General features: G+C 42.4%; 2 protein-coding genes across 7 annotated transcripts in view; one reads left to right on the top strand and one right to left on the bottom strand.

Moving 5' to 3' along the window:
• Window positions 1–26525, top strand: part of C2CD3 (C2 domain containing 3 centriole elongation regulator) — a 108078-nt gene that overhangs the window by 75337 nt on the left and 6216 nt on the right. For 2 of the 3 annotated variants that reach the window (XM_074372608.1, XM_074372609.1), the window contains 8 exons: window positions 894–1032; window positions 3495–3559; window positions 5535–5740; window positions 6844–6977; window positions 9922–10083; window positions 13683–13903; window positions 15998–16919; window positions 21286–21397. In XM_074372608.1, the coding sequence (XP_074228709.1) occupies window positions 894–1032; window positions 3495–3559; window positions 5535–5740; window positions 6844–6977; window positions 9922–10083; window positions 13683–13903; window positions 15998–16919; window positions 21286–21397 (1961 nt within the window). The other variant, XM_074372610.1, reaches the window with a different exon arrangement.
• Window positions 21321–26525, bottom strand: part of DNAJB13 (DnaJ heat shock protein family (Hsp40) member B13) — a 65212-nt gene continuing 60007 nt past the window's right edge. The window contains exons 11-13 of one of the 4 annotated variants that reach the window (XR_012509743.1): window positions 26283–26322; window positions 25145–25496; window positions 21321–21428 (exon numbers count right to left, since the gene is read on the bottom strand). The gene's annotated coding sequence lies outside the window, so the exon portion shown is untranslated. Of the gene's footprint in view, window positions 21429–23847; window positions 23986–24747; window positions 25497–26282; window positions 26412–26525 lie in introns of those variants that run through there. The other 3 variants (XR_012509742.1, XR_012509744.1, XR_012509741.1) reach the window with 3 other exon arrangements.

Raw genomic sequence — 26525 nt, 5'->3', positions numbered from 1 at the left:
TAGCCACATGTGACTAGTGGTTACCTGGTTGGACAGTTCAGTTAGACTATCTAGTATTATCATTTGTCTTCATTTTACATTGTTTTAAGAGAGAATGAATGACTGAACCTCCCACTTCGGAAACCCAGTCTTGTAAAAATTAACACCAGCACCGCACTCAGTGTTTTACATTCATTAACTCTAGTGGAGGCAGTATAGGTACTGGCCGAGAGCTTGGACAGTAGAGTCAGAATGGTTGAATTTGACTCTCAGTTTACCATTTAATAAATGTATAACCTCTTAGTAAATATTTGGTCTCTCTGTACCCCAGTTTTTTTATCTGTATAATGGGAACAATAATAATATCTTCCTCGTAGGTGTGTTGTAAGGATTAAATGAGTTAATACATGTATAGTACTTAGAATAGTGCCTGGTACACAGCAAGTGATATGTAAGTGTTACCTGCTACCTACTATGATTATTTATTTTTAACCTTTACAACATCTGAGGAGGTTTAAGTACCATACACCCTATTTGAGAAAGCGGTAGCCTACATAGGCCTTGCCCAAGGTCACACACAATGTGTATGGCAGAGCTGATCTTTGATCATCTGACTTGTAAGTCCAGGCCTCTTTGCAGGTTTGTCCTTTGCTTCTCAATCCAGTATTTTCCATCACCCCATAAAGTGCAGGGAGATGGGAGAAGTTACTTCTTGCTGGGTAATATTTATGAACTGAGCCTTAAAAAGGGCAGTTTTAGTAGCAGAAACATTTCAAATCCAGGGAATAGCTTGAGCAAAGATCCAAAGGTGGAAGAAAGCAATGAATGGCTCTTCTTGTACCTGTATAATGAGAATCTTTCAGCACATTTTTTTTGTACCCTAAATACAGTCACTCCACTCTTTTCTATTTCAGGGAGCCCCTTGACAGAGCGGAAGGTATCAGTACCCAGTTGTTGTGTATCCTTTGCAACAGCTGATGAGCCATCTCCTGTCTACACCCAAGTGGTTGAAAACACTGATTCCCCCATCTGGAATTTTCAACAGCAATCAAGGTTTGTATTTTATGATGTTTTGTCAGCCTTCCAGAATCTGCTTTTTGTTCCATGAGACAGACTTGGAGTGAGGAGTGTAACAGACTCAACAATATTGAACAAACTTGGAAAATGCTTTCTTTATCAAATAATTATTTAAGCCTAGCACTTACGAGTTCACAGCCAGTGGTGGTTTAAAGGTTTCATTGTGGCGTTTTTTAATTCTGCTCAGTACAACTCAAAAATTATTCAATGAAAACCTCTTATATGCTCTGCTCTGTTCTGGGTAGTGGAAATTAAAGATGATTAAGACAGTTTCTGCTATTGAGTTTATGGCCTACCTCATAAATATACAGATTAAAAAAATTAGAATGTGACAGGTACCATAAAGAAGACAAAGGAGCTCAAAAAAGATTATTTGGGTCAATTTGGAATTTCATGGAAGCCTTCTTAAATCAGACACCTCAGCCAAGTGTATAAGAATGTATACAAGTGGTCTAGGTGAAGAAGGCAGAAATAATCTGTGGATTATACAGCCTTGGAAAGGATTTCTGGTGCAATGGAAAGAGCCTGGACTTTGGAACAAGAGAGACTTGGCCTCCAACCCCATCTCTACCATTTACTAGCTGTGTGAACAAGTTATGTAACAATGCTGAGCCTAAGATTCCTCATCTATAAAGTGGAGACAATTTTTTCATGGTTATTGTGAGGTACAAATTAGGTAACATTTAGGAAAACTACACCATGGTACATGGTAGGTACACAACAAATGACAGATCTCCATTGGAGGGCTCAAGAAAGGGGAACTGGAGTCTTGGCAATCATGTGTTAGGACGACTCAGAGGGCACAGAGGCCCCCTGCTGTGGGCCTTTTCTTCTGTTGCCCTTTTCATCATCATCAGAAGTGTGAGTTCTATTACTAGTCATTGTTATTATTATCTTTACACTGCATCACCTTTTGTAAAGTTCAATTCTTGTCCACCCACACCAGCCACATCACATGGTGTCTGATCTGCTGTTTTCTCACAGTGTTTATGTACCTAATTGAGTCTCAGCACTTGCTCACATGTTCAGTGTTTCGAAATTTGAGAGGTTAACCTAAGTCAGGAGCTGCAGTGACAGCTCAGTAGTATCCATGGTGAGCTACTGGCAGTATAGAAATTCTGGCCATATTGACCAGTACTTTATTTAAAATATCAAATCTCAAAAGGTAGGCAACCAGAGGGATGAGCTTCTAAGTGAGGATGATTTGTTCACTCAGAACCTATCTTTAGAAATTTATTAAAGCAACATTAACAGTCCCCTTATTGCATCCCCTTGCTCTACAGTTGGGAAGACTGTGGCCCAGGGAGGTTACATAGTCTGTTGGTAGCAGAGGCATGATTAGAAGAAAAATGAATGATGCTGCTGTTTATAATTTCTTTATCACAAAATTCTTTCATTTGATCCTCCTAGAAAACATGTAGGTAAATAATAAAATGCCATATAACAGATAAGAAAACCAGGGCTCAAAGAGACTGAGTGCTCTGGTCACTCAGATGATAATAAGAGAGCTGGAATTCAGAGGTAGATATTTTGACCCCCAGCTAGAATTCAGCTCTCTGACACAGTATTTGTTTCATGTTAGCACAATGCCTCTCACTGGTCTTGAAATCGGCTCTCTTCAGTTCCCCAGTGGAGTCTGGGGAAGGAAATTAAGTCTCTTGATTTTTTCTCGTTCTCCATCTTGCTCACCTGGAGCAGTGGTACCTGGTTGGAAATTTCCAAATCGTTTTAATGTTAAACTATATAATTCACTTCATATAAAATGTAACAGTGAATTCCACATCGACTTCTATATCTGTTAAGTTGGGTACTTTCCACACTTTATTTTGGTGCTTCACCTCTGCACAGTGTGGCGTTAGAGTCAGGCAAACCAGGGTTCAAATCCCAGCTCTGCCACTTACTGACTCTCATGTGACCTTGAGCAAATCACTTCACATCTCTGGGCCCAGCTTCGTCATCTGTAAAACAAGGGTAATAATGCACAAAAACCTATGACATGCATAAGAAACTCTTGGCACCATGGCTGGCCCAAGGTAGGTGCTCAATAAAGGTTCTTTTTCCTCTTTTCACCACCACGTGGCGTAAGAAGAATCCTTACCTGTTCCAATAAAACAAAACTGTTCATTACATGTTAAGCTCCCTTTCCACACCATCTCCCTTATCTAGAGAAACAGTTTGAATGTGGCAGATACTGTTGGGGTTGGGGACGGGGAGTATTGCATCAGGGGAGCCTGTTTTCAAGTCTTGGCAAGTCACTTCACCTCTCTGAACTTCCATCCCCTCCTTTTAACTGGGAAGATGAAATATATTCCAGAAGATGCATGAAATGAAAGGGTTAGGAAAGTACTTTGCAAACTACAAGATATTCTTCAAATCTAAGTTTCATGCTACAGAAGCTTCCTACACAGTTAATCTATGGTGGTTGTTTTTCTTACTAGGCTATCAAAAGAGCTTCTCTTGGACCCGCAACAAACTCTGGTCTTCAAAGTTTGGCATAAAGGAGGTATGAACTGTGTCTAACCTGGTTGTAAAAATAAGCTCACATTATGTTGACAATTTGGCAATCCTTTTCTTTTTTTAATCGAGTAAAATCATGTTCTGATGGTGCTGGGAACACATGTATATGTTAGAGGGAATTCCACAGAATGCCTCAGCATTCTCCTATGGAGTTTAAATCCTTAGAAACCACATCATTTTGACTACCTGCGTAGTGCAGAAATCCAAGTACATTGGAGTCTTTCAAATCATACCTCAATAATCACAATGTACAGCTACGATATACAAGTGATTTCTTCCCCCTTTTTATGATGTTATGCCTTCTGTTGACTCTGGCGTATTAACCAAGACCCTAGCATGTTCAGGCAGTACACAAGACCAGAGTCTGACAGCTTGTCCTTCCCTGTTTTAAGACCCACTATGGAGGTGCTGACATCATGGTCCTTGAATCTAGTTTTATTCAGCTATCATTTATTAGAAGGTTTAATACAACAGCATTAAGGACACAGTCTGTAAAACCACACTCTTTGGATTCAAATACCAATTCTGCCCCTTACAGGGTAGGGTGACCTTCGGTGAGTAACTTAACTTCTCTGTGCTTCAGTTCCCTTATCTATAACGTAGGGATAATAACAGTACCTACCTCATAGGGCTTGGGGGAAATTAAATGAGTGCTTGCTAACTTAGTAAACACCATCTCAGTTTTTGTTGTTTTTACGAGTGACTGGCAATATGCTGAAACCTTTACAAATATCTCTAATCCTGCAAGGTAAAAATATGACTAGTTCAATTTTATAGATGTAGAAACTGAGGCCCAAGGAAGTTTAGTGGCTTGACAAAGGTCATGTGCCTGTTAATTGATGGAGCTGGGATTCAAACCCAGTTCTGACTGGCTGTACAGCCTTTGCCGTTTGTACTTCACCATGCTGGGAAGATTGGATCACTCAGAAAAATGAGGTAGTTAGGGCATTCGACTATCTCACAAATCTTATGCTTAGAAAATTCAGTCTCACTAAATCCCTCCTGAAAATCTGGCCCCTTTAAGATTCCTTCTGGATCTTGGTTTCCAAACCTTCAGTTGTTTTGAGTTATCTACAGCATCACAGTGTTTGCTTGCCATTGGTAAGTTTCAGGGCTAGCCCCAAAGCCTCAGAAAGATCTGAGGATAGTCAGAGGGTAAAGGAAGTCGACTTACCTGACTCTCTTCTTGTGCTCCTGTTTGGGAGTGATGCTGTGGATCTGGTTTTGATGACTCGTCCCATGCTGCTGCCGGGCATTCACAACCCTGCCAAACCTCATCAATGGGGCAGGAGCTGATTGTCAATCAGTTTTCTCTGATGAAACATAAGGAATTCCTGGTTTATTTAGCTGGGTTGCACACTCCTCTCTTGTTTTCTATTGCTGTCTTCTCTCTAAAGTACTCTAGAGATTGTCAAGCAGACCAGGCTTTGCCTCAATTCAACACTTACTTTAGCAGGAAAAAATAATTGGAAAATTTGTATTCAAATCTTGGCTCTGCTGTTTACAAACTGTGTGACCTGAGATAAAGGGCTTTACTTCTTTGAGCCTTTTTTTCCCCCTTATCTTTAAAGTTAGGACAATAGTACCAGCCCTATAGTGTTTTTGTAAGGATTAGAGATAATTGTATATAGTATTTGGCACATAATTGGTATTCAATAAATAGAGCTATTTATTTTTATTATTATGCCTACTATGTGTCAGGTACAATGCTAGGGCTGTTGGGTATAGGGATGAATAAAATACATTCCCTACCTTCCAGGACCCCTAGAGAGTCCTATAAGACCCAGTTGTAAATGGAGATAGAACTCAGCCAGGTCTCTCTCTCAGTGTATGTAGATGCCTCTCTCCCCTTAATTCAATGCTTTGCACACAGACTCAGGGAACCTATTATAAAAGTTACTCCAGTCTCAGTGGCAGGTCATGCCAAGCCACACTGCCCAGCTCTTCTCTTTCCCCCGCAGATGAGGAGAGGGTGATTGGCTTTGCCTCGGTGGACCTTTCTCCGCTTCTTTCTGGCTTCCAGTTTGTCTGTGGCTGGTACAACATCACAGACTTCAGTGGAGAGTGCCAGGGGCAGATAAAAGTTGCTATCTCCCCTTTGGAGAGTTTGATACACTTCAGAGAAGAAAGGCAAGCAAGACGTGTGGTGGAGACCCCAGGATCACTGGTATGTATCCTGATTCACATCCTTAACCAACAAGGATTCTACTGAGCAAAACCAGTGAGAAAATAATTTACATGTATTTGGGCCTTTCCAGCTTACAGAACACCTTTGTGTCTCATAATGACCTCATGACTTTTTGGGGTGATAAACATGTTCTGGAATTACATAGTGATGATGGATACACAATTCTGAATATACTGAAAACCACTGAATTGAACACTTTCAAAGGGTGGATTTTATAATACATGAATTAAATCTCAGTTTTTAAATAAAATTAGTTGCAGTGTGGAATCTGAAACCATACTGGATGACCTTTTCTTAAAAAACTCTGTTACATTAAAATCATTGGTCTGTTTAAAAAAGAGAATGGGAAGAGGAGAATTTATGATGGTAAGTATAGACAACTCTTCAGGGAGTTTAACTGTAAAGGAAGGGAGAATTTTCCAGACTGTCCCAGGTAGGGGCGATCTGTCAAGGCAAAGACTGTTTACTCATCTCTCTATCACACATGCCTGGCCCAGGGTCTGGCAGAGGGTGGTGTTAATAAATATTGAATAAATGAATGAGTGAATGATTGAATACATGAGAAAATGACAGAGTTAAATAGTTCCTATATAGAAAGGTCTTTTTTTTTTAATGGAGGCACGAGGAATTGAACCCAGAACCTCGTGCGTGCTAAGTTTTACCACTGAGATACTGCCCTCCCCTCCTACAAAGGTCTTTTCTTCACATCAACCTGGTAATCATGAGGCAAGAAATATCATAGCCAGATTATTCACATGTAAAGTAAATGTAAGATACCCAGCCAGGAGTTCACAGAACTAGCTGGAGGAAACAAGAGCATAAATATAAATACAGCAACTTTTCAAAAACAATCTGATAATATAGTCTGTAAAACAGAGTAATAAAAGTACCTACCTCATAAGATTATTGTGAAGTTTAAATGAACAAATGCATGTAAGTTGCTTAGTAAGTGTTCCATACATAGAAAATACTCAATAAATTATATTTATACACATTTGATAAATTTTACACACTTATTTACTCTGCTGTGTTCCAAAGGATTTGTGGCTACAAGTGTACCATTTTTCTCATTGCTTCTACAGATCCCAGTATACAGTACCTTTTCCTTCCCTGCCTCCGATATGTATGCTGCATTCCCCAGCTGCATTGCAAGACAGACTCCAGAACAGTTTGCTCATATCTCATCAAAGGAGCTTGATTTCTCCTCTCCTGGGAGGTGAGTGATTTCTTTATGATAGGAGGAAATGGAGTCAGAGTGTGTGTAAACTGGCTTGTCGTTTCTCTTTCCTTTATTAAAGGAAGAAACAAGAGACGGTGATAGACTGCTGACCTTCTTTCATAACCCCTGGGAACTCCAAGAGCCTATGAAAAGAAAGTTTTTATAAGATAGGAACTAGAACTTTTACTGGTATCAGAAAGATAGCTTCAGTGCAAGGGACTCTTCCTCAGAGGCCTTTTACCTTTTTCCCTAAAGTCAGTCATCAGCTGTGTGAGAAACATACCATGATCTTTTTCCCCTTCCAAACCTGTGTGCTAGGTTATTTTGTAAAAAGCAGCTGCCCATCCTTTTCACCAAGCCAACTATGAATATGCATTTGGATATCAGGGCTGGAGCATACTCCATCCCGTCAAAGGGCAGGATCTAAGATTGCTTCTTTCCACCCCTCCCTTCCAGGCCTTAGTGCCATTTGGCATCCCCCACCTCCACCAGTCTTCCCCATGTCTTTCTCTCCACTTCGAGGATAAGGCAAGTGATCTTGTAGCACCACTCCTACAGCAGCAGTTACTAAATAGACCCTTTATTCCAAGACACTCTTATACTGCTTAGCCACTCAAAGACCCATTTCAGTGCTGTGTAGCTTTCTACCTGTTCACCACATGAAGGGAGCCTCTACCCTCTGCATAAACTGAGCCCATGTGTCGATCAAATCCTAGATCCCAAGTTTAGATCAATTCTGTTATCTGTTTTATAGGTGTTACGTTGATCATAGCCAGTCAAAGGAATCTCACAATAATTACGCTGAGAGAGAGGTTAGACAAACAACACATTGTATGATTCCATTTATATAAAATTCTAGAAAATGCACACTAATCTGTAGTGACAGAAAGCAAATCAGTGGTTGCCTAGGGACAAGGCAGGATGAATGGAGTGGGAGAGAGGACAGGTGGAAAGTTTTAGGGGTGATGGATGTGTTCATTATCTTGATGTGGTAGTGGTTTCTTTAGAGATACATATAGGTCAAAACGCATCATACTGTATCCTTTAAATATGTAAAGTTTATTATATACCGGTTATACCTTAATAAAGCAGTGGTTCTCAAACATTTCCACTTCAAAACCACTTTATACACTTAGAAATTATTGGTGACCTCAAAGTTTTGTTTCTGTAGGTTATATCTATCAATTTTTACTGTATTAGATATTTAAACTGAGAAACTTTTGAAACATAGTATATGAAATCAATTGTTTTTTATACATCAGCAATGAATAATCCAAAATGAAATTGAAAAAAACAATTCCATTTACAATAGCATCAAAAAGAATAAAATACTTAAGAATAAATTTAATAGAAAAGTACAAAACTTATTCTCTGAAAACTACAAAACAATATTGAAAGAACTTAAAGAAGTTCTAAATAAATGGAAAGCTATCCTGTGTTCATGGATTAGAAGACAATACTGTTAAGACAGCAATATTCCCCAAATTGGTCTACAGATTCAGCATACTCCCTATATCACAGTCCCTGCTAGATTCCTTATGGAAATGGGCACGCTAGTCCTAAAATTCATATACAAATTTAAGGGACACAGAACAGGCAAAACAATCTTGAAAAAGAAGGAAAAGTTTCCCAATTTTAAAACTTACTACAAAGCTACTATAAACAATTCAGTGTGGTACTGGTATAAGGATATGTAGATCAATAGAATGGAATTGACAGTCTAGAAATAAACCAATGTGCTAAGATGTCAAAGGTACCAAGGTTTAATGAGGAAAGAATAGTTTTTCAACAAATGGTGCTGGAACAACTGGATATACACATGCAAAAGACTGAAATCGGACCCCTCCCTCAGTCCTTACACAAAAACTTACTCCAAATGGATCATATATCTATACATAATAGCTAAAACTATAAAACCTCTTAGGATAAAACATAGGAGTAAATCTTTGTAACTTTGGATTAGGCAGTGATTCCTTAGATATGACACCAAAAGTAGAAGTAACAAAAGAAAAAATAAATTGTGTTCATCAAAATTTAAAACTTTCATGCTACAAATGATACTAAGAAAGTGAAAAGACAACCCATAGAATGTAAGAAAATATTTGCAAATCATAGATCTGATAAGAAACTTGTATCCAGAATATATAAAGAATTCTTACAACTAAATATTAAAGCAAATACTCAATTAAAAATTGGCAAATGATCTGAATAGATACATCTCTAAAGATGATACACAAATGGCCAATAAGCAGGTGAAAAGTTGTTTGACATCATCAGCCATCAGGGAAATGTAAATAAAAACCATAAAGATATACCACTTCACATCCACTAGAATGTTTTAAAATTGATGGTGGTTTAATAAAAATACATACAAAAAAATTGATTGTGATGATAGTTGCATAACTCTGAATATACTAAAATTCATTCAATTGTACACTTTAAAAGGATGAATTGTATAGTATGTGAATTATATTTCAATGAAGCTGTTACTTAAAAAGAAGATGATTATTCCTGGGATCAAGTTCTCAAATGCCATGCTAAGGAATTTGAAATTTGTTCTATAGATCAAAAAAGAGAAGTCAAAACTAGAAAGGAATGGGGGTAATCAAATAGGTTAGTACACGTTGAATGCTTCGAACAGTGCTTGGCACGTAATAAGGGCTCCATAAATGTTGTTGCTATTGTTATTTCAGATCTGTGTTTTTAAAAAAAAATTGCTGAGACAATAATGTGGAAATTTTATTAAAGGGGAATATGTAAGATTAAAGGCAAAATTAATTAGGAGATAACTGTAATCCAGGCAATTGAGTTGATGAAGCCAGAACTGTGGTAGTGGGGATGGATTTGCAGTATCATTTCAGGAGGGTGACTCGTGTATTGTCACACATTTATTGTTTTCTCATTGGTTGGGAATGTATTTCCTCCCGTTTATTCCTGACAGAAGCGGTACCACAAGAAGCCAGGCATCACGCCATGAAGAGCATGTACAGAACATCCGCCGATTTCATGAATCCCTGCAGCAGGGAGAGGCAGTCTTGCCAAGTGATGACAAACTGGCCACATCACCCCTGTCCTCCCATACTTCCATTCTGACTTCTCTCAGGTGAGGCTCTCTGCTAAGAGGAGACATGGGGAACCATAGGGGGCTCAGTGAATGGGCAAAGGCAACCTGCAGTCCTGCTTTCTGTCAGCTCTCACCACTCAGGGAGGTTTAGCAGGGGCTTTGGTGTATGTTAAGTGTCCAAGTGGACCTGGAGCTTCACGAGATTCCCCACAAATGAATCTCTCTCTGCTTGGGGCCTTCTGTTCCTTCAGGGGGCTCTATTACTAGTCTGCCTATAAATATAGAAACTTTAGATTAGTCACCAAACTTAATAACCACCTTTACACCTACATAGCCTCAGATCTACTCTACAATTTACAAAGCCTCATCCTGCTCACTGTCTTAATCCTCACAACCACTGGATTCTTTCAGATCAGCATCTGTCCTGTTAATGCTCCCCTGTCCCTTTCTTAGTTTAGTCAGCATCTGAGAGAATTAAAAAGGCCATCATAGATCATCTGGATCAGCTCCAGGTTTATAGTAAGAAGTATGGTGCAGTGGAAAGGACTTGGTTCCAGAGTCAGATAGACTTGATTTCCAATCTTGGCTCTACCATTCCCAGTGGAGGAGACAGTCATGTTGCCATTATGATTATAACAATGTTTGATAAGCATTCCAGGTTTCCTAGCCAAGGATAGATGGAGGAATGAGTAACATTCCAGGTTGGTCATGGAAGGATACAAAGAAGTCACATTTGAACTGGTCTTTGAAGGAACAGGTCAACAAATATGAAGGGCATTCTGTGCAGAAAAAATGTACTAAGGCCCAGGGGCATGAAACAACAAATACAGCTTGGGGGAACACCCGCAGTGCAGGTACAACAAAGTTGAGCAATAAGATGTAAGTAGAGAGCAGGTTCTGTGAGGGTCAGATCCTGAAGGGCTTTGAATGTCAGGCTAGGAGTGGACTTTTTAGAACACTGATTCTCAAATGGAAAGTGATAGGTTAGGGAGGAAGAGAGTGTGTAAAGTTTGAGGGAAAAAAATATTTAAAGGATTTTGTATTTGGAAAAAACTAACCAATTATTTGGTTTCAAGCAAGCTCAGAATGAACTACTGACGAAATCTTTTTTGGTAGGACATAGGTTAGAAAGGATTGAAGCAGTATGCTACAGACTGGGAAACTGCCCAAACTTATATTACAAGGAAGTAATATGTTCAGATTCTCATTTTAGTAAGATGCTGGAGCCTGGAGGCTAAGTAAAACCATTGACAGTTTGGCTGCATTTTATTGAATCACTCACATAACATACTTTTGAACCCAGAGGAGAGAGAAAAAGAAACTCTCCTCAGCCTTGGAGCAGTTTCTTTCCCCCTCAGCACTGTGGACATTTGGGCTGAGTATTTTGCCCCAATATGGGGCCTGTCCTGTGCACTGTGGGATATTTAGCAGCATCCCTGGCCCCTATCCACTAGATACCGGTGGCACCTCTCCCCTAATTGTGACAACCAAAAATGTCTCTCTACATTGCCAAATGTTCCCTTGGGGCCAAAACCACCAGGCTAAAAATCACTGCTCTTGGAGCAGTGATTCTCAAAATTGAGTGTGTGTCAGAATCACATGGAGGGCTTGTTAAAACAGCGATTGCTGAGACCCACTCACCCATGCAGTTCCTGATTCAGTAGATCTAGGCAGGGGCTGAGAATCTGCATTTCTAACAACTTCTCAGGTGATGCTGATGATAGTAGTCCTAGAACCAGGTTTTGAGAACCACTGCCATAGACAAATTCTCTACAAAATAGAGATGAAATAAGATAATGTAAATTTTGCATTATTTCCTAGGTTCACAGAGCCCTAAAACGGGATTCCTTTGAGTCACAGCAATCCTATGAGGCCTGCAGGGCACATATTCCCAAACCTTTTTCACAGATGAGAAAATTGCAGCTTAGTGTTAGTAGGTTCTACACCCAGAACCTCTGACAATGCCATTTGGGCTTGCATATTTTCTGGAGCTTCACCAGGTTTACATTGGTTTGGCTACAGGTATTCATGTGGCATACACCCAGCCAGCCAGATACAGACATCCAAGTCAGTCCGCTGTGATTTGATAGAATTGTAGGTCTAGTGACAGAATAAGGATCAGCTTTCTTCTCTCATTTAATTTAGATTTGACTCAAAGACACTCTGACTGTTCCTAACAGAAGGATAGAAGGACTTTCAGTTTATTTCACAGGTATTGAGTGTGTGTTGTGCCCATTGTACCAGGCACATTGAGGGTGCTAGAGAAATAGAGACGTTTGAGATACTATCTTCTATTATCAGATGCTCATGGCCTAGTTAGGGAAATTAAACTAACACATAACAAAACTAAGGGAAAATTTAAGACAGAAGGTTAGATGCCTAGAGTGAAGGAATTTGAGGGGGAGGGTGTAGCCAAGTGGTAGGGTACCTGCTTAGCATGCAAGAGGGCCTGGGTTCAATCCCCAGTACCTCCATTTAAAAAATAATGATAAATATGTGGGAAAATGTTCAAACTCTCTGTATTTTCTGCCCAATTCTTCTGTGAACCTGAAACTGCTCTAAAAAATTGTCTATTAATTAAAATAATAAAATAAAATAAAAATAAACCTAATTACCTCCCCCCAAAAAAACAACAAAAAGATACCTTAAAAAAAAAGGAGAACTATGAACTATACCTTAAAAAATGAATGGAATAGGGACAGAGCAAGGAGCAGCTTGAACTCTGGTTCTGGCATGCAGAGGTTTGAGGCAGAAATGAATCCAGCTAGGACGGAGACCATCTTTTATAATGAAAGAAGTGTAAGACTTAGAATCCCAAGTTCTGAGTAGCTGCATACTACTACTAACCCCAGACAGATCACTTACATTCTCCGATCCTCACATTCCTTATCTGTAAAACAATTACTGATGTCATGCAGTTGGATGAGAATTAAACAAGAAAATGTATTTGAAAGCATAAAACATAAAATCCTGTGCAAGTGAAGGGAGTAGTGGTTGTTGTGATTTCTCATTGGAGTAGTAAGAATGAATGTGGCCCTATTAAAGGGTTTTGGAAAAAAGATAAAATTTTAAGTCATTTTTTAATGTCTATTTATCCATTCTCCATTCATTTATTTTGTGCCAAGCAACTGTGCTGGGTGCAGAAGATACAAAGGAATCAGCACAGAGTTCATACCACATCAGGGGAAATAGATGTGAAACAAACAAGTGATATGATTGAAGAGTACAGGAAGAACTGTGGAGCAGAGGAGGGACCCTTAAACCAACTTAGAGAGGCAGGGAAGACTTGCTAGAAGAGGTCACTTGCTTGAAGGCTCAGAAATGGTTATGAGGTAGCAAAGGTCAGAGCTAGCCCAGATTAAGGGGAAATGAGGACTGGAGTGATGATAAGAATGGTTCCCTACAAGGAAGCAGAATATTTGCTGGATAGAAGAGGAATCCTGTTAGCCAGACAGACAGAGGAGAACATTGTCCCCAGGAGTGGGATTATATTCAGAGAGGTGAAGGATGAATTGGTGGATTGGAGACGGGGGTCCTAGTTTTAATGGACCAAGTGAGAGATATTAAAGATCTAGCTCAAGTGATAGAATGTCAAGGGAATGTAAAAGATGCTTATAATCCCTTTTTTCTTTTGGCAGGAAGAATCTGAGTGAGCTAGATCAGATCCAGCGGTACTTCAGCCAGAAGCTCACCAAACCCTTACTTCCCCTCAGTCCTCAGACTCATACCGCCATCTTGCAGTGCCAGGAGAGCCAGAGGGACCATCTTCAGCCAGGAGCCAGCAGCCTAGACCCTGAGAAACAAAGCATCCTGGAGAAATCCAATGACCTCGTGTTGCAAGTCAGCTCCTTAATCACGGGTATGGCTCAGGGCCCCTCTTGTTGAGGAGTTACGGTCACTGGGTGCTTAGTCGAAGAATATTTGAATATCTATCCTCAGACAAACCCCTGTGACAAATAGAGACCAATAGCTTTCACCATTTTACTTATTTACATACTTACCATCTTCCTTTTGGAAGGAGAGACACACTAGCATGACACCAGAGCACATGCAATGGAAAGAGCATTGAACTGACAGGCAGGGGAACCGGGTTGGGTCTTCGGTGGGTTTCTGGCACAGACTTACTGTTTGACTCTGAGTAGACCCTTTCCCATCTTAAGCTTCACATTTTGCAACCCAAAAAAGAGAGGATGAATTAGATGAGTTCTTCAGTAGCAGTTCCTGAACTTGTGCCACTTTATTTTCAGAAAAACTCAACTACAAACATACTTAAATTTTTAATTCTCAGAGACCAGAAGACCACATTTTTAGCAAGCACCCCAGATGATTCTAGAAGTTGGTGATCCATAGCCCACCCTTTGAAAAACCCCTTAAAATGGTGGTTCTCAGTTTGACTGTATTAGAATTATTGAGAGAGCTTTTTAAAATACAGACGCCAGGCTGCGCTGTGGGTTAGGTGCATCAGGATCTCTGAGAGTGATACCCAGGCATCATTTTTCATAACTCCCCAGGTAATTCCACTGTGCAGCCCAGACAAAGACCACTCCAGAACAACTACTTCCCAAACTTGCCTGAACAAAAGAATCACCTGGATTACTTATTTTGAAATACAGATTCCTGAGTCCCACTCCATTCCACTGAATCACGGTCTAAGGTTATGGTCCAGAAAACTATCAGGCACACCTTGGGGAATATTGAGAAATCAACTAGATCAGCACCTTTAACCCTCAATTGGTATTATTTTTGCTCAAAATGTGTAGATTCTACAGAGATAAATAAGTTTTTTCTCTTTAAAGGGAAAAAAAGGAACCTCTTCTGCCAGATACCTAACTTGTTGGTAGTCAGGACCCCAGAAGTGGACTCTTGTTTTTGGCTTCCATTTGGTTAGAAATAATCAGTCTGCTTTTTCTTGAGTACCAGCTATGCCAGGCATTATTGTGTTACTAGTTCCAGCAGGATGCAGTGGTGGACAAGACAGGCGTTGTCTGTGCTTTCACCAAGCATACATTCTACAGTCAGTCAAAGAAACTCCCCCCTCAGAAAGAAAGCACAAGAGCAAAACAGAGGGTTGTTTGGGGTGGAGGTGAGAGCAGATAAGGGGAGTCTCTTTAAAGGGTATATTAAAAGAGAGCAAGGAGCAAGGCTTGAAGCTGAAAGGCTTTGAAGGCAAGCTTGGGAGTTTAATCTTTATCCTAGAAGAAAATGGGGAGTTCTAAGCAAGGTGATGACAGAAGGAGAACTAATGGTCACAAGGAGAGGATGAATTTCGAAAGGAGCTAATAATTGCCTATATATGTGCCACACAGTGTGCCCATTTATCTCATTTTTTTCACCATAACCCTATGAAAAGGGTAGTGTTAATCACATTTTAAAGATAAATCAACTCAGAGGATAGTCTGCTCATGACCACAAAGCTGACAAGTGACAGTAGAGATCTGAACCCAAGACTGACTGGCTCCAATGCCTATATGCTCTTTCCATTTTCTCTGTTAATCTCCCCTGCTTATCATTTCGGTCACAGATATTTCCTTGCCTTTATTTTCCAAGTAAAATAGTTCTAATAACTGTCATCAAATAGATAAATAAGTGGATTCTTATTTTGGTTTTTAATATAGGTAAATACTGAAGTAAATGGAAGCATGAACATGCCCACCAGGACTCCCAGCTCCCAAGAATTCCTGAGCATAAGCAGATAGTCTCTGAAAGCAAACACACAGATGTAACCACAACTATAAATTAGATTAGATTTTGGTCCTCTGATATTAGAATAAAGCACTAGAAATTGTACTGCCTTGAATATAGTTTCACTGACTCTTGGGTGGATTAACTATTATCTTTAAGGTTTGTTCAAAGTCTGATTGCAATACTACATCTGAAACTGGAAGCTAGTGTAGGGAAGTTGAGTGGTCTGTGGCCCTACCTTGTAGTAAGAGTGATATCTGTTACTGTTCAGATCTGCAGACTATCACCAGGAATTCCCAAAGATCTTTGAGTTCTCACCAAGCCAGGAGTAGAAGCAGAGAAGTCACCCCCCTCCCAGACACTCAGGACACAGTGGCCATGCAAGAAGGAAGCGCAGCTCCAGACTGGCCATTGGCAAGAACTCCAGATGAGGGCACAGACTCTCCACCTCCTCATACTCTTGAAGAGACTTCAAATGGAAGAGGAATGCTTCAGGAGTCCCTAGGACACACAGTACCTGTCGCCAGAATGCGGAGCAGTGAAGACACTGAGGTAGGCCTGGCCTGCAGTGATGAGGACTATGAAGAAGACATCATTGAGCCCAGGACCCTCAATGAGATCACCACTGTGACAGACAAAACTAGCCCTTGGTCCAGTTTCATGTCAGACACAAGTGAGATCATTAGCCCTCAGCCTGATGAGGTGCAGAGGGAAGCCCCCTCTTATCCTTCAGAGCCTCTCCCTAGAGAGGAGCTCAGGGTCAGAAGGAGCTTTCTGTCCAGCCCAGAAAGGGCTGTCAACCCCCACCTGCCTAGGCAGGGTTCTCCTGCCCAAAGTCTTGTTCCTTGTGAGGGTGAGGCCTGTAAGACCAGGGTTGGAGAGCCTGCCTCAGCAGATCGTCCACTTAGCTCACATGAGACACTCTCAGGAGCCCAATACAGCAGCACCAGTGTTGGGAGGAGGTCACCAAAGGCAGACCAGGACCAGGAGCCCAAGCCAGAGGCCGAGGCTGAGAATGAAGCTGCCTCCGAGGAGCTAAGTGACTCTGCCGATAGCTGTGAGAAATTCTCTCTACGCCTAGCCTCTCAGAACAGAAGAGAAAACCATAAGGAGCCACCCATAAACTGCCCTGATAGCAGGCAGAAGCAGACGACATCTGGGTCAGAGGTGTCCACAAGGCAAAGCCTCCTTCTGTATCCTTTGGTGTTTCAGGTAGCCCCTTAAGCCATCTGTAGGCATTCTGATGCCGATGCTTAGGCCAGCTGTGTGAGCAGTGGCCACCTCATGGAGTGCACTGAGGAGCTTGCACCTCCTGCAGAAGACTCGCCTGCACTCTTACGGCCAGGCCTCTGGAGCATAATGCTTTGAGATGGGTTTAGGTGTTGGTAGCACATTCACTAGCCTAGCCTACCCTGATTTATCTGTAATCTATTGGGTATTTTATACCTGAAGGCAAGGCTCTGGATCTATGAAAGGAGACCATTCATCTCAGTTGAAATTCAGTGGAGAGGAAGAGGAAGGGAAAGACTACTACCACTGACTGAGTATTTACCATGCACCAAGCACTTGACATATATTTTTCATTCAGTCACCCCAAATCTTTAATGGTATCATTTCTATTTTGCATGTAAGGAAACTGAGACTTAGTAATAGTGAATTACCTAATAATTAATTTTTTTTTTAATAAAGGCAAGTGATGGAGCCAAGAGAAGGGGAAGTGGGCACTGTTGTAACAGACTTGCCAAAGCCCCACCCTCCCAGTATGACAGTGTTGGTGAGGAGTGGGACATCTGACATTCCCCCTCTGAAATGCTGATGGGCATGTAGTGGGAAAGGAAGCCACTTAGGACCATCAGTAGCCCTTGCATCTGTAGCCTAATCAGCCAGTCAGATCAGCTCACCTGGTCAAACGGGTAGATGAAGCAGATTGCTTTGCTGAATAGAGATCTTTGTCCACTAAAAGTCAGAGCCTGACTTTAACCCTTCTAGACCCAGCTCTTATTACTTGTGTGTCTTCAGGCATGTAGTTTAACCTTTCTGAGCCTGTTTCTTCACCTATGAGATGGAGGTAATAATCTCTTACCCACCAGACTATACGCTCCCAGGTAAGTCAAGGACCTTGCCTTCTCTATGTCCCCAGACATTGCACACGGGGATCAGTGAATACAGACTGAACTGAACTGTAACAGTTTCACAGGATTCTTGAGAAACTTATACGGGAACATGTGTACACACCACACAAATGTGATTCTTGATGCAAGACAGAGAAACCTGAGGGTCAGCATTGTGGACTCAGGGGAGGCTTAAGGCGAGAAATGGCAGGAGGCAGAGCACTAAAAGCAGACTGCCTCAGTGGAGTTCTTTTCTGGCCTCACTCATTCTGGCTTCTAGCGTTGCTGCCTTTACAGTCAATTTATTGTGCTCAAAATGTATGGTCAGTGGAGGAGCAGTTACGTGTGCCCAGGTCCTAAGGGTACTGCTTTAATTTGGGCCTTACCAAAGAACTATTCATTCTCTCAGAAAACGAGTATTGCCAGGCCCTGTGCTGCTGCACGCTGAGGACGGAGATTTGAATCAGACCTTACCTCGAGAAGCTCCCATTATGAGGTGGGAGACAGGTGATGGCAGTAACATTAAATAAAGGGCCATTGCCTAAGTTTGCGATGAGACATGGCCAAAGTGCTAGGGAGCAAGAGGAGGAGGCCGCCGTAACTCTGCTTGGAGGTATCCCTGTAAGAGACAGTAGAGCTGGACCTCAGAGATGAATAGGCACTCCATAAGCAGAGAAAGTTCTAGTTGGAGGGAATCGTGTGCGCAGAGGCACAGCCAGGTGACAGAGCCTGGCCTGTGGGTGGAAGTCACTGCGGTTAGAGCCCAGGGATAAGTGGGGTGGCGAGAGGAGGCAAGGCTGGATCTTAAGGGGCCTTTTATGCCTGGCTAAGGTCCATAAGCAGAGAAAGTTCTAGTTGGAGGGAATCGTGTGCGCAGAGGCACAGCCAGGTGACAGAGCCTGGCCTGTGGGTGGAAGTCACTGCGGTTAGAGCCCAGGGATAAGTGGGGTGGCGAGAGGAGGCAAGGCTGGATCTTAAGGGGCCTTTTATGCCTGGCTAAGGTCCATAAGCAGAGAAAGTTCTAGTTGGAGGGAATCGTGTGCGCAGAGGCACAGCCAGGTGACAGAGCCTGGCCTGTGGGTGGAAGTCACTGCGGTTAGAGCCCAGGGATAAGTGGGGTGGCGAGAGGAGGCAAGGCTGGATCTTAAGGGGCCTTTTATGCCTGGCTAAGGTGCTTGGGCTCTGTCCTGTTAGCAAATTGAACTTGTTTTCTTATCTTCAAAATGGAAGTAATAATGGTGCTTTGCTTATGGGGTTGTGTGAAAAAATAAATTAACTATGTAAACTACCTAGCATAGTGCCTGGAACATAAACAGTGTTCAGTAAATGTTAACTAGTAAGCAAGAGTACGTTCGGTTAGATTTACCTGAGCAAATTCTCACAGTGCCTTATAAAGGGTCGATTAGATCTGGGGAGACCAGAAGCAAGGAGACCAGGTAGGAAACTTGCAGCAGTAATAAAAGATGAAGAAAGTCTGACCTAAAGTATAGACTGCTTTATGGTGAGGAAGAGAAGGAGAGATTTGAGAAGATTGGATAGGGTCAGGGGATGAGAAGGAGGGAAATGGAAAGTATGACTTAGAGATTTCTGTCACAAGTTAGGTCATTTACTGGGTAGGGAACAGCACATAAAGACAGTTTGGAGGGAAGAGGCAGATTTCCATTTTGGACATGTGCCTGTGAGACATCCAGGAGGAAATGCAGGCCTGGAGTGGAGGATGAGATGAGCTATAAATGTCGGTGTCTCTGGAAGCAGGTAAGGGCAGCAGGGAGAGCGGGAACGGGAGAAGCACACACAAGATGGAGCCACGAGCACAGACGGAGCAGACGCGCCCAACAGAGGAGCCAGAGGCGAGTGGTCAGAGAGCTGGGAGCAGCAGGGTTTCGGGGAGTGGTGGTCAGTGCATGAGAAGGTCCAGGGGAATGTGGACTGACAAATACTTGCTGGCTTTAGCATTAGGAGGACAGACCAGAGGTAGGGATGGAAGGAAGACTTTAGTGGGTGAAGGAACCAGTGACAGCTTTCCCACCTAAACTGAAGAGACAGGAACAGTGGACATTTATTGAGTACATGCTGTGTATCAGGCACTATTCTAAGCACTTTGCATATATTAAGTCATTTAATCCTCAAAACAAAAGGTAGACTTATTGTATCCATTTTACAGGTGAAGAAACAGGCATAAAAAGTGAACTTCCCTGAAGCTGCCATCTAATAAGTGACAGAGATTACTGTTGGAGTTAGGACCCTTAGAAGGGCAGGTGGTGCTAGGCTGAGAAGGGGCGCTTCAGTTCTTTAGACACACCCTGGACACCACAGCAAAGCTGTTCTTCCCCACAGTATCAGCTGACTAGCGGAGTACTCCCACCAGCCCAAGGAGCAACGGCAAATAGATCCTACCTCACCAGGGCCTCTGAAGAAGGCTAGGGTCAAAGGGCTCTTTCCCTTAAGGATCTCCAGCTCCACACCAGTGTCTCTGTTAAAAAAAAAAACAAAATCAGGGATTTGAACCAAAGCAGGAAATGATGCATTTCATTCATTCATTCAGTATTTGTTGAACACTTATTGTGTCTCAGGTAGGTGACAGGAATTTAGTATGAAAAAGAGATCATCTCTGCCCTCCTTGAGTTCAAAGTCTAGCATGGAAGAACAGAACCATACTTAGCTTATTCAGCAGAAACAAAAAAAAAGGGAACCATCAAAATAGTCCCCTCCTTTGCCTCCTAAACTGAATTAGTGCTTTGAACAAATATTTGTAGAACACCGTGTTCTCAGTATAGCACTGGGTGCCTCCAGAGGATACAGAGAAGTGCAGAATACAGTACCTGCTTTCCAGGGCTCACATCCAGATGTGGACCAGCTATGCCCACTTATGTAGAGCCCTTGTTTCTGGATGTGAGCAGAATACAACCAAGCCAGGCCCTCCTTCAGTGCCAGGCACCTCCCTCCAGCCTAAGGCACTGCCCCAGAGCCACCTTCCCACGCCCACCCTGTCTGTCAGTTTTTGGCCAGCAGGTCCTCAGCAAATATCATCCAATGTTTGCAGCCTACCAGCCTCATGCAAGCCTCTAGGGAAGCAATGGGGTAACTGAAGGAAACTACTGTTTCTTCCTTTTGCTTAGGGAGGGAAAGAAATTGAGAACCATATCTAACTAAATAATCAAGCATTAGTCTGTGCTTCAGACTGTGCTCTAGACTAGGAGGAGGATTACTGTGGTCTAAGATGAGATGAAGGCTTCCAGGAAGAGGCAGGATTTGAACTGACCCATAAAGTATAGACTGTGATATGTTAGGAGTGGGCAGGACCTTCCAGGCAGAGGGAACCACTTGAACAAAGGATTCATGGGCAGGAATAAGTTGGAGGGAAAAACAAATGGGGTGACTGAGATCAGGGGAGATGCTAGCTTGGGGGAAATTTCTAGGTATTTGCGTTCCTTAACTGCCTTTATAGCCCAGAGCCCATTGTGGTGCCCAACTTCTTCTTACCTCCCCAGCAGTTGGAGGCCTCCCTGCGGATGCTCTCACTCTCTGCAGCTTTGCCACCACCAGTCACAGCAGATCAGGTAAGAGGACAGTCAGCCAAAGGCCTGCCTCCTGTAAAGTTGTCACCCCTTCCATGAAAGTGTATACAGAATGCAAAGCTGCCCAGCCATGTGCCTGGAAAGGCAGCAGCAGTGGTCACTCTCCAAGCTGTGCTGAACACATTCTGTTCAGCTCCGCAGTTGGAGGAGCTCAGGAAGTGACAAAGAGTAAATGTGTTAAGAGCAAGGGCATCATCAGCCAAGATGATAGGTGGAAGAAACAGCACAGAAGCATAAAAACAGGACTCAGCTAAGAAACTCATACTGAGCCCTGTCGGAGCTCCTAACTACCAAAGGTGGGTTTGAACGGAGGAGCCTTCGAACAGGAGATGCAGCCTTGGGAGACCGTGGCAGATGAGTAAGGTCTGGATGAAGAGAGTAATACAGTGTTACACCTATTTGTTGTTTACAAAACACGTCACAAGTATTCATCAGCAGTTAGGTTAGCGCTTTGGTACAAATCCCAGCTCTTTTCTGCCTTGGCACAACCCCTGACCTATCTTGCAGGTGGCAAGAAAATGATACCGACTTTTCTAATCATTCATTGTATGTTTATTGAGTCCCTATGCTCTGTCAAGCGTTGTGCTAGATCCTAAGCATACAGTAGTAAATAAGACAAATTCCCTGTCTTAACAGAGTACATATAGTAAACAAAAAATAAATATTTACATATTGTGATGACTACTAGGTGCTCTGAGAAAGAACAGGGTCTCTCTGAGGAGGCAGTGTTTAAGCTGAAAGATGATCATGGTGGTGTTTTCCAGGCCCCTGGCACTGCTCAGAGCACTTTACGTTAACTCATTTAACTCAGCAACCTGGTGAAGTACATGCTTATCCCTGTCTTAAGACGAGGAAGCTGAGGTACAAAGAGGTTAAGTAGCTTGCCTCACACAGGTAGTAGTAAGTGGTAGAGCCAGAATTGGTACCCAAGCAGGCTGGTTTATACTGAGGAGGAGACAAAGAGCCCTTGCCTCATGGAACTTAAAAAAAAAAAAATTAGAGAATAATACATGCTGTAAACAAAACATATTAGCTTACTATGCGCTAGACATTATTCTTACATGTACTTTACACATGTAAACTGATTTAATTCTCCCAACAACCCAATAATAGGGGTACTGTCCCTACTTAATAGAGGAGAAAACTGAGGCTCAGACTTCCCATACAGACCTATGAGGTATTAAAATTTCTATTTTATATAGAAACTGAGATACATAAAGTAGGTTAAGTCACCTGCCCAGAGTCTCCCAACCAGTAAGTGACTTAAAACGTGTGAGTCCAAACCCTGTGCTTTCCATTGCACCACTTTAAAATCATGACACTTGGCTTGCAGTATATTTTTCTAGTCAATTTGCCTTTATATAGGTTTCATTTTGTAATTAAAATTTAAACATTCTTAATGCTTTCCCAGCATCTACTTTGATGACAGTTGGGGTGAGTCCAGAAGTTTCCTGGGAGCCTGGGGTTATTGTCCTAAAGAGAAACTATAAGATGTTTGATCCTTTTGCTGGTTTTTCCCTTCTCCCTCAACTTTCCCAGCCCCATTTTGAGGGCATCTCATTCCTTTGGTACATGGATCAATCTGTGATCCTACACATCTCAGTTTTTGTCAAACCTGTAAATCCTGTCATAGAGGAGGAAGGGCGCCAGTTCCTCCCCAGGAGTTCTGCATTTCCATGGCCTTATTCCTACTCTGGTTCTTGGTCACCAACTCATCTTCTTCCACTCTGCATCTCTCCTTGTGTGACCCATACATAGCCATCAGCACTTAGGCTAGGGTCGCAGGGCTGTGTCCAGCACCAAGCACAAGCTTTTGAGTGAGACATCTATGATCTATGAAGCGAAATACTGGATCTGTTTGGGCAAGTGACTTGAACTTTTTGAGTCTGTTTTGGTTTGGTTTGGTTTTTCTGAGTCTCAGTTTTTTTAAGTAACATCCAGCTAATATAATTCTTACTAATAAGACCACGACAAGAATTGCCCTAGAGGAAAAAAGCAGACACTGTTAGTTCCCTTTCCCTCTTCCCTTTCCAGTCAAGTGGGTGAAATGTCAGTGCGTCGTGCCCCATGAGAAAGGAGGTCTGTAGGCCACTGTGTCCGAGCTGTCAGCTCTTACCCACCAGACCTGCTTTTGTGTTTCTGCCTTCATGGTGTGCCAGCTTCAGGGGGACCTACTGTGTTTGATCTGTTACACATAAGATACAAAGGATGGGAGAGGAGAAATAAGAATGTTTACTTCAGTTAAGGAGTAAGTCTAGATTTGAAAAGGTAACAGTCTCATACACTTTGCAGCCTTTTTTCTTCCTTGCCCATAGCAAAATTCCATTGTTTGCTGCTTTCTGGGCCACCTCTCTCCTTGAGACTTCATTCTGGATCCTAGTTAGGGTAGCCAGTCATCATAGTTCATCCAGAACTGTCCCATTTTCAGCACTGGAAGTCCCACAACCCGGGAAACCTCGGGACATTGATCATCCTCACCAGTGATGAGCGTGTCTCACTGCTTGATGCATTTGTAGCAACATATTTTCTGCATCTTATGCTCTTGGCTGGCTGCCAAACTGCTGGGTAAACTGGGAATTAAATCAAGTATGTGTTAAAGGCACTAGCAGATAGAAGCACCAAAAATTAAGAGAAAAAACTTTCTAAGAATTGAGTTTTTTTAAAAGCATTAAAATAGTTACATGGGATGTTAGAAATTTGCTTACCTTCCTCATACTTATGTTTTATTTTAGACTTACTTGTGAATTATATTTGGGCAGGGACACCATAATCTTCTCAGCTTAGGGTCTCTGAAGGTCTTAAAAGTGGCCTCACTTTGAAGAATTTAAGGCAAAAAAAAAGTCTTTTGTATTTACCCACATGCTTACTATTTCTGTTGTTTTTCATTCTTCTTCACACCCTGATCTCAGTTTGGGACCATTTCTCATCAGCATTAAGAACTTCCTTTAGAATTTCACGTAGTGCAGACCTGCTGGGAACTGATGCTCTCAGCTTCAACTGGCTGAAAATATCTTTAGTTTGCCTTCAGTTTTGAAAGATATTTTTCCACTAGATATGGGATTCTAACTTAAATTTTGTTTGTCTTAGCATTTTAGAACTATCATTCCACACTTAGTGACTTCCATTGTTTCCAATGAGAAGCAGCCATCATTCTTCTTGCTGTTGCCCTGAATGTAATGTGACCTTTATTCTCTGGCTGCTTTTACAATTTTCTCTTTGATTTTCAACAGTTTGACAACAGTGTTCATAGTTGTGGAGGTGGGGCTGGGGTGGGGAGGAAGAGTACGTAGGTCCATTCAACAGTATTAATAAGTTTTAGTTCTTAGGTTGGGTTGTGGGTTTACAGACGTTCATTTTTATTGCTTCATAATTTACATGTTACATAGATTCTTTAGCATGTTACACAATGAAATCATATATAATTAAAATTTTATGACTGATGACAAGATGGAGACACCAACTCCTTCCATAGATTTGGCTGTGAATATGGATCAGAAGTATAGGATGGTGGGTAGAATAGCATCTGAGATAAGGAAAGTATTTTTGGGTTTTGGTTTTTTATATGAGAAACGCAGCAGCTTTCTGTATGCCAGCACAGTGACCAGTAGAGAAAGGGAGAAGGGAAAGATGCAGAAGGAGAAGAGAATAGTGCCCCTGGGTCAGAGAGGGCATGGCGTCCAGAGCGCACGTGCAGATGTCAGCCGTTTGAAAAGAAAAAAGAAAACTCACCTGTAGCGTGCAGGCAGGCAGGAAAGACAGAGATTGGTGCTACAGCAAATAGGATTAGATCTGGTGATGGGGTTTCCCGTCTGATAGAAGCTTCCATTTTCTCCTCTGTCTTCTATTTTCAGTAATATTTCAGGCACAGTCAACAGCTCAAAGTGAGAGGTAGGCAGGGGAGGGCAGGAGCCTTGTCCTGAACACCCAGCTTGATGATTCCATCTATTCTGCCTCCTCCTAAGGCCACACCGTGGCCCTGAAGGGGAGCCATTTGAGAGGCTGCTGGACTCTTCTCAGCCATTGTCCTGGGACTGCCATATTGTAGCTCGCCTGCTTCAGGGCCAGGGCAAGCAAACCATCCCTGAAAAAGGAGAGAGCTTGTCAGTGCTGGCTCAGTTGCTCTGGCCCCTTCCCCCGAAAGCTCAACAGTTCCCCAGGGAAGTCAGCTTTAAATGTAAGTTCCACCAACTCTTTCCAAGCACTTCTTATACTTAAAGAGCTGGACCTGGTGCCATGGACCCTGTCTTCAGGGCGTTCACAGTTCTTTGAGAGGCACTGGCCACCAAACCACTAACTTTCTCAAATGACGGTACCTATATTAGCACTTAAGTAAAACAAAACAGAGAAAGAGTACAGGGAAAGAAAGACAGCCATGTGGAGTAACTGGAGTAGAATTCAGCAAAGATGAAGGAAAGGCTTTGCAGGCTATGATTTGGAGAAAAGAAACCTCTCAGAGAATCAACAGAATTTGGGGGTAAAAACAGAATGTACCAGAGAGGAAGTCGGAGATGAGGAGAGGTCGGCCTGGACCAGAATAATCAGGATATCAGGAATCAGAAGCAAAGAGCAAAAATCAACCTGTCATCTGAGCCTTGACTTCCCTGCCTGCCTTAAGGCCATGCTCTGCCCACTTCATGAACCACGGGTTAACACAGGCCTAGGGCCGGGTGTTGTTGTTCATGAGGAGTGCATGTAGGAGACAAGGCCAGGTACGAGTGTCCCCTTGTAACCCTGAGTCACCCAGCCCCCCCTCTTCCCCTGGCATTCCCTGGTCCACTCAGCCAGACCACGGCGTTTCAAACATCATGGGGATTGAGGCGCCCCAGGCCAGCTGGGGACCTGAGAGTCAGCAAACCTGGTTTCTTACCCTCGCTCTGCTGCTGGCTTTCTGAAGCGTTGAACAGGGTCTGTGGAGGCAACACAGACTTAGTTTGTGGCTGTATGTCCCTCTTCTCTCCTACCAGGCAGTCTTCTGTAGTGGTTGGGCACATGGCCTCTGAATCCAGACAGCCTAAGGTCAGAGCTCAGCTTTGCCACTTACTAGCTGTAACCTGGGGCAAGTTACCTAACTTTTCTGTGCTTCAGTTTATGTGATAAATGGCATAGTAGT

The sequence above is a fragment of the Camelus bactrianus genome, chromosome 10, assembly GCF_048773025.1.
Source record: "Camelus bactrianus isolate YW-2024 breed Bactrian camel chromosome 10, ASM4877302v1, whole genome shotgun sequence".
NCBI classification, from domain to species: domain Eukaryota; kingdom Metazoa; phylum Chordata; class Mammalia; order Artiodactyla; family Camelidae; genus Camelus; species Camelus bactrianus.
The sequence above is the reverse complement of the archived record's forward strand: the minus strand, read 5'-3'. Positions and strand labels throughout refer to the sequence as shown.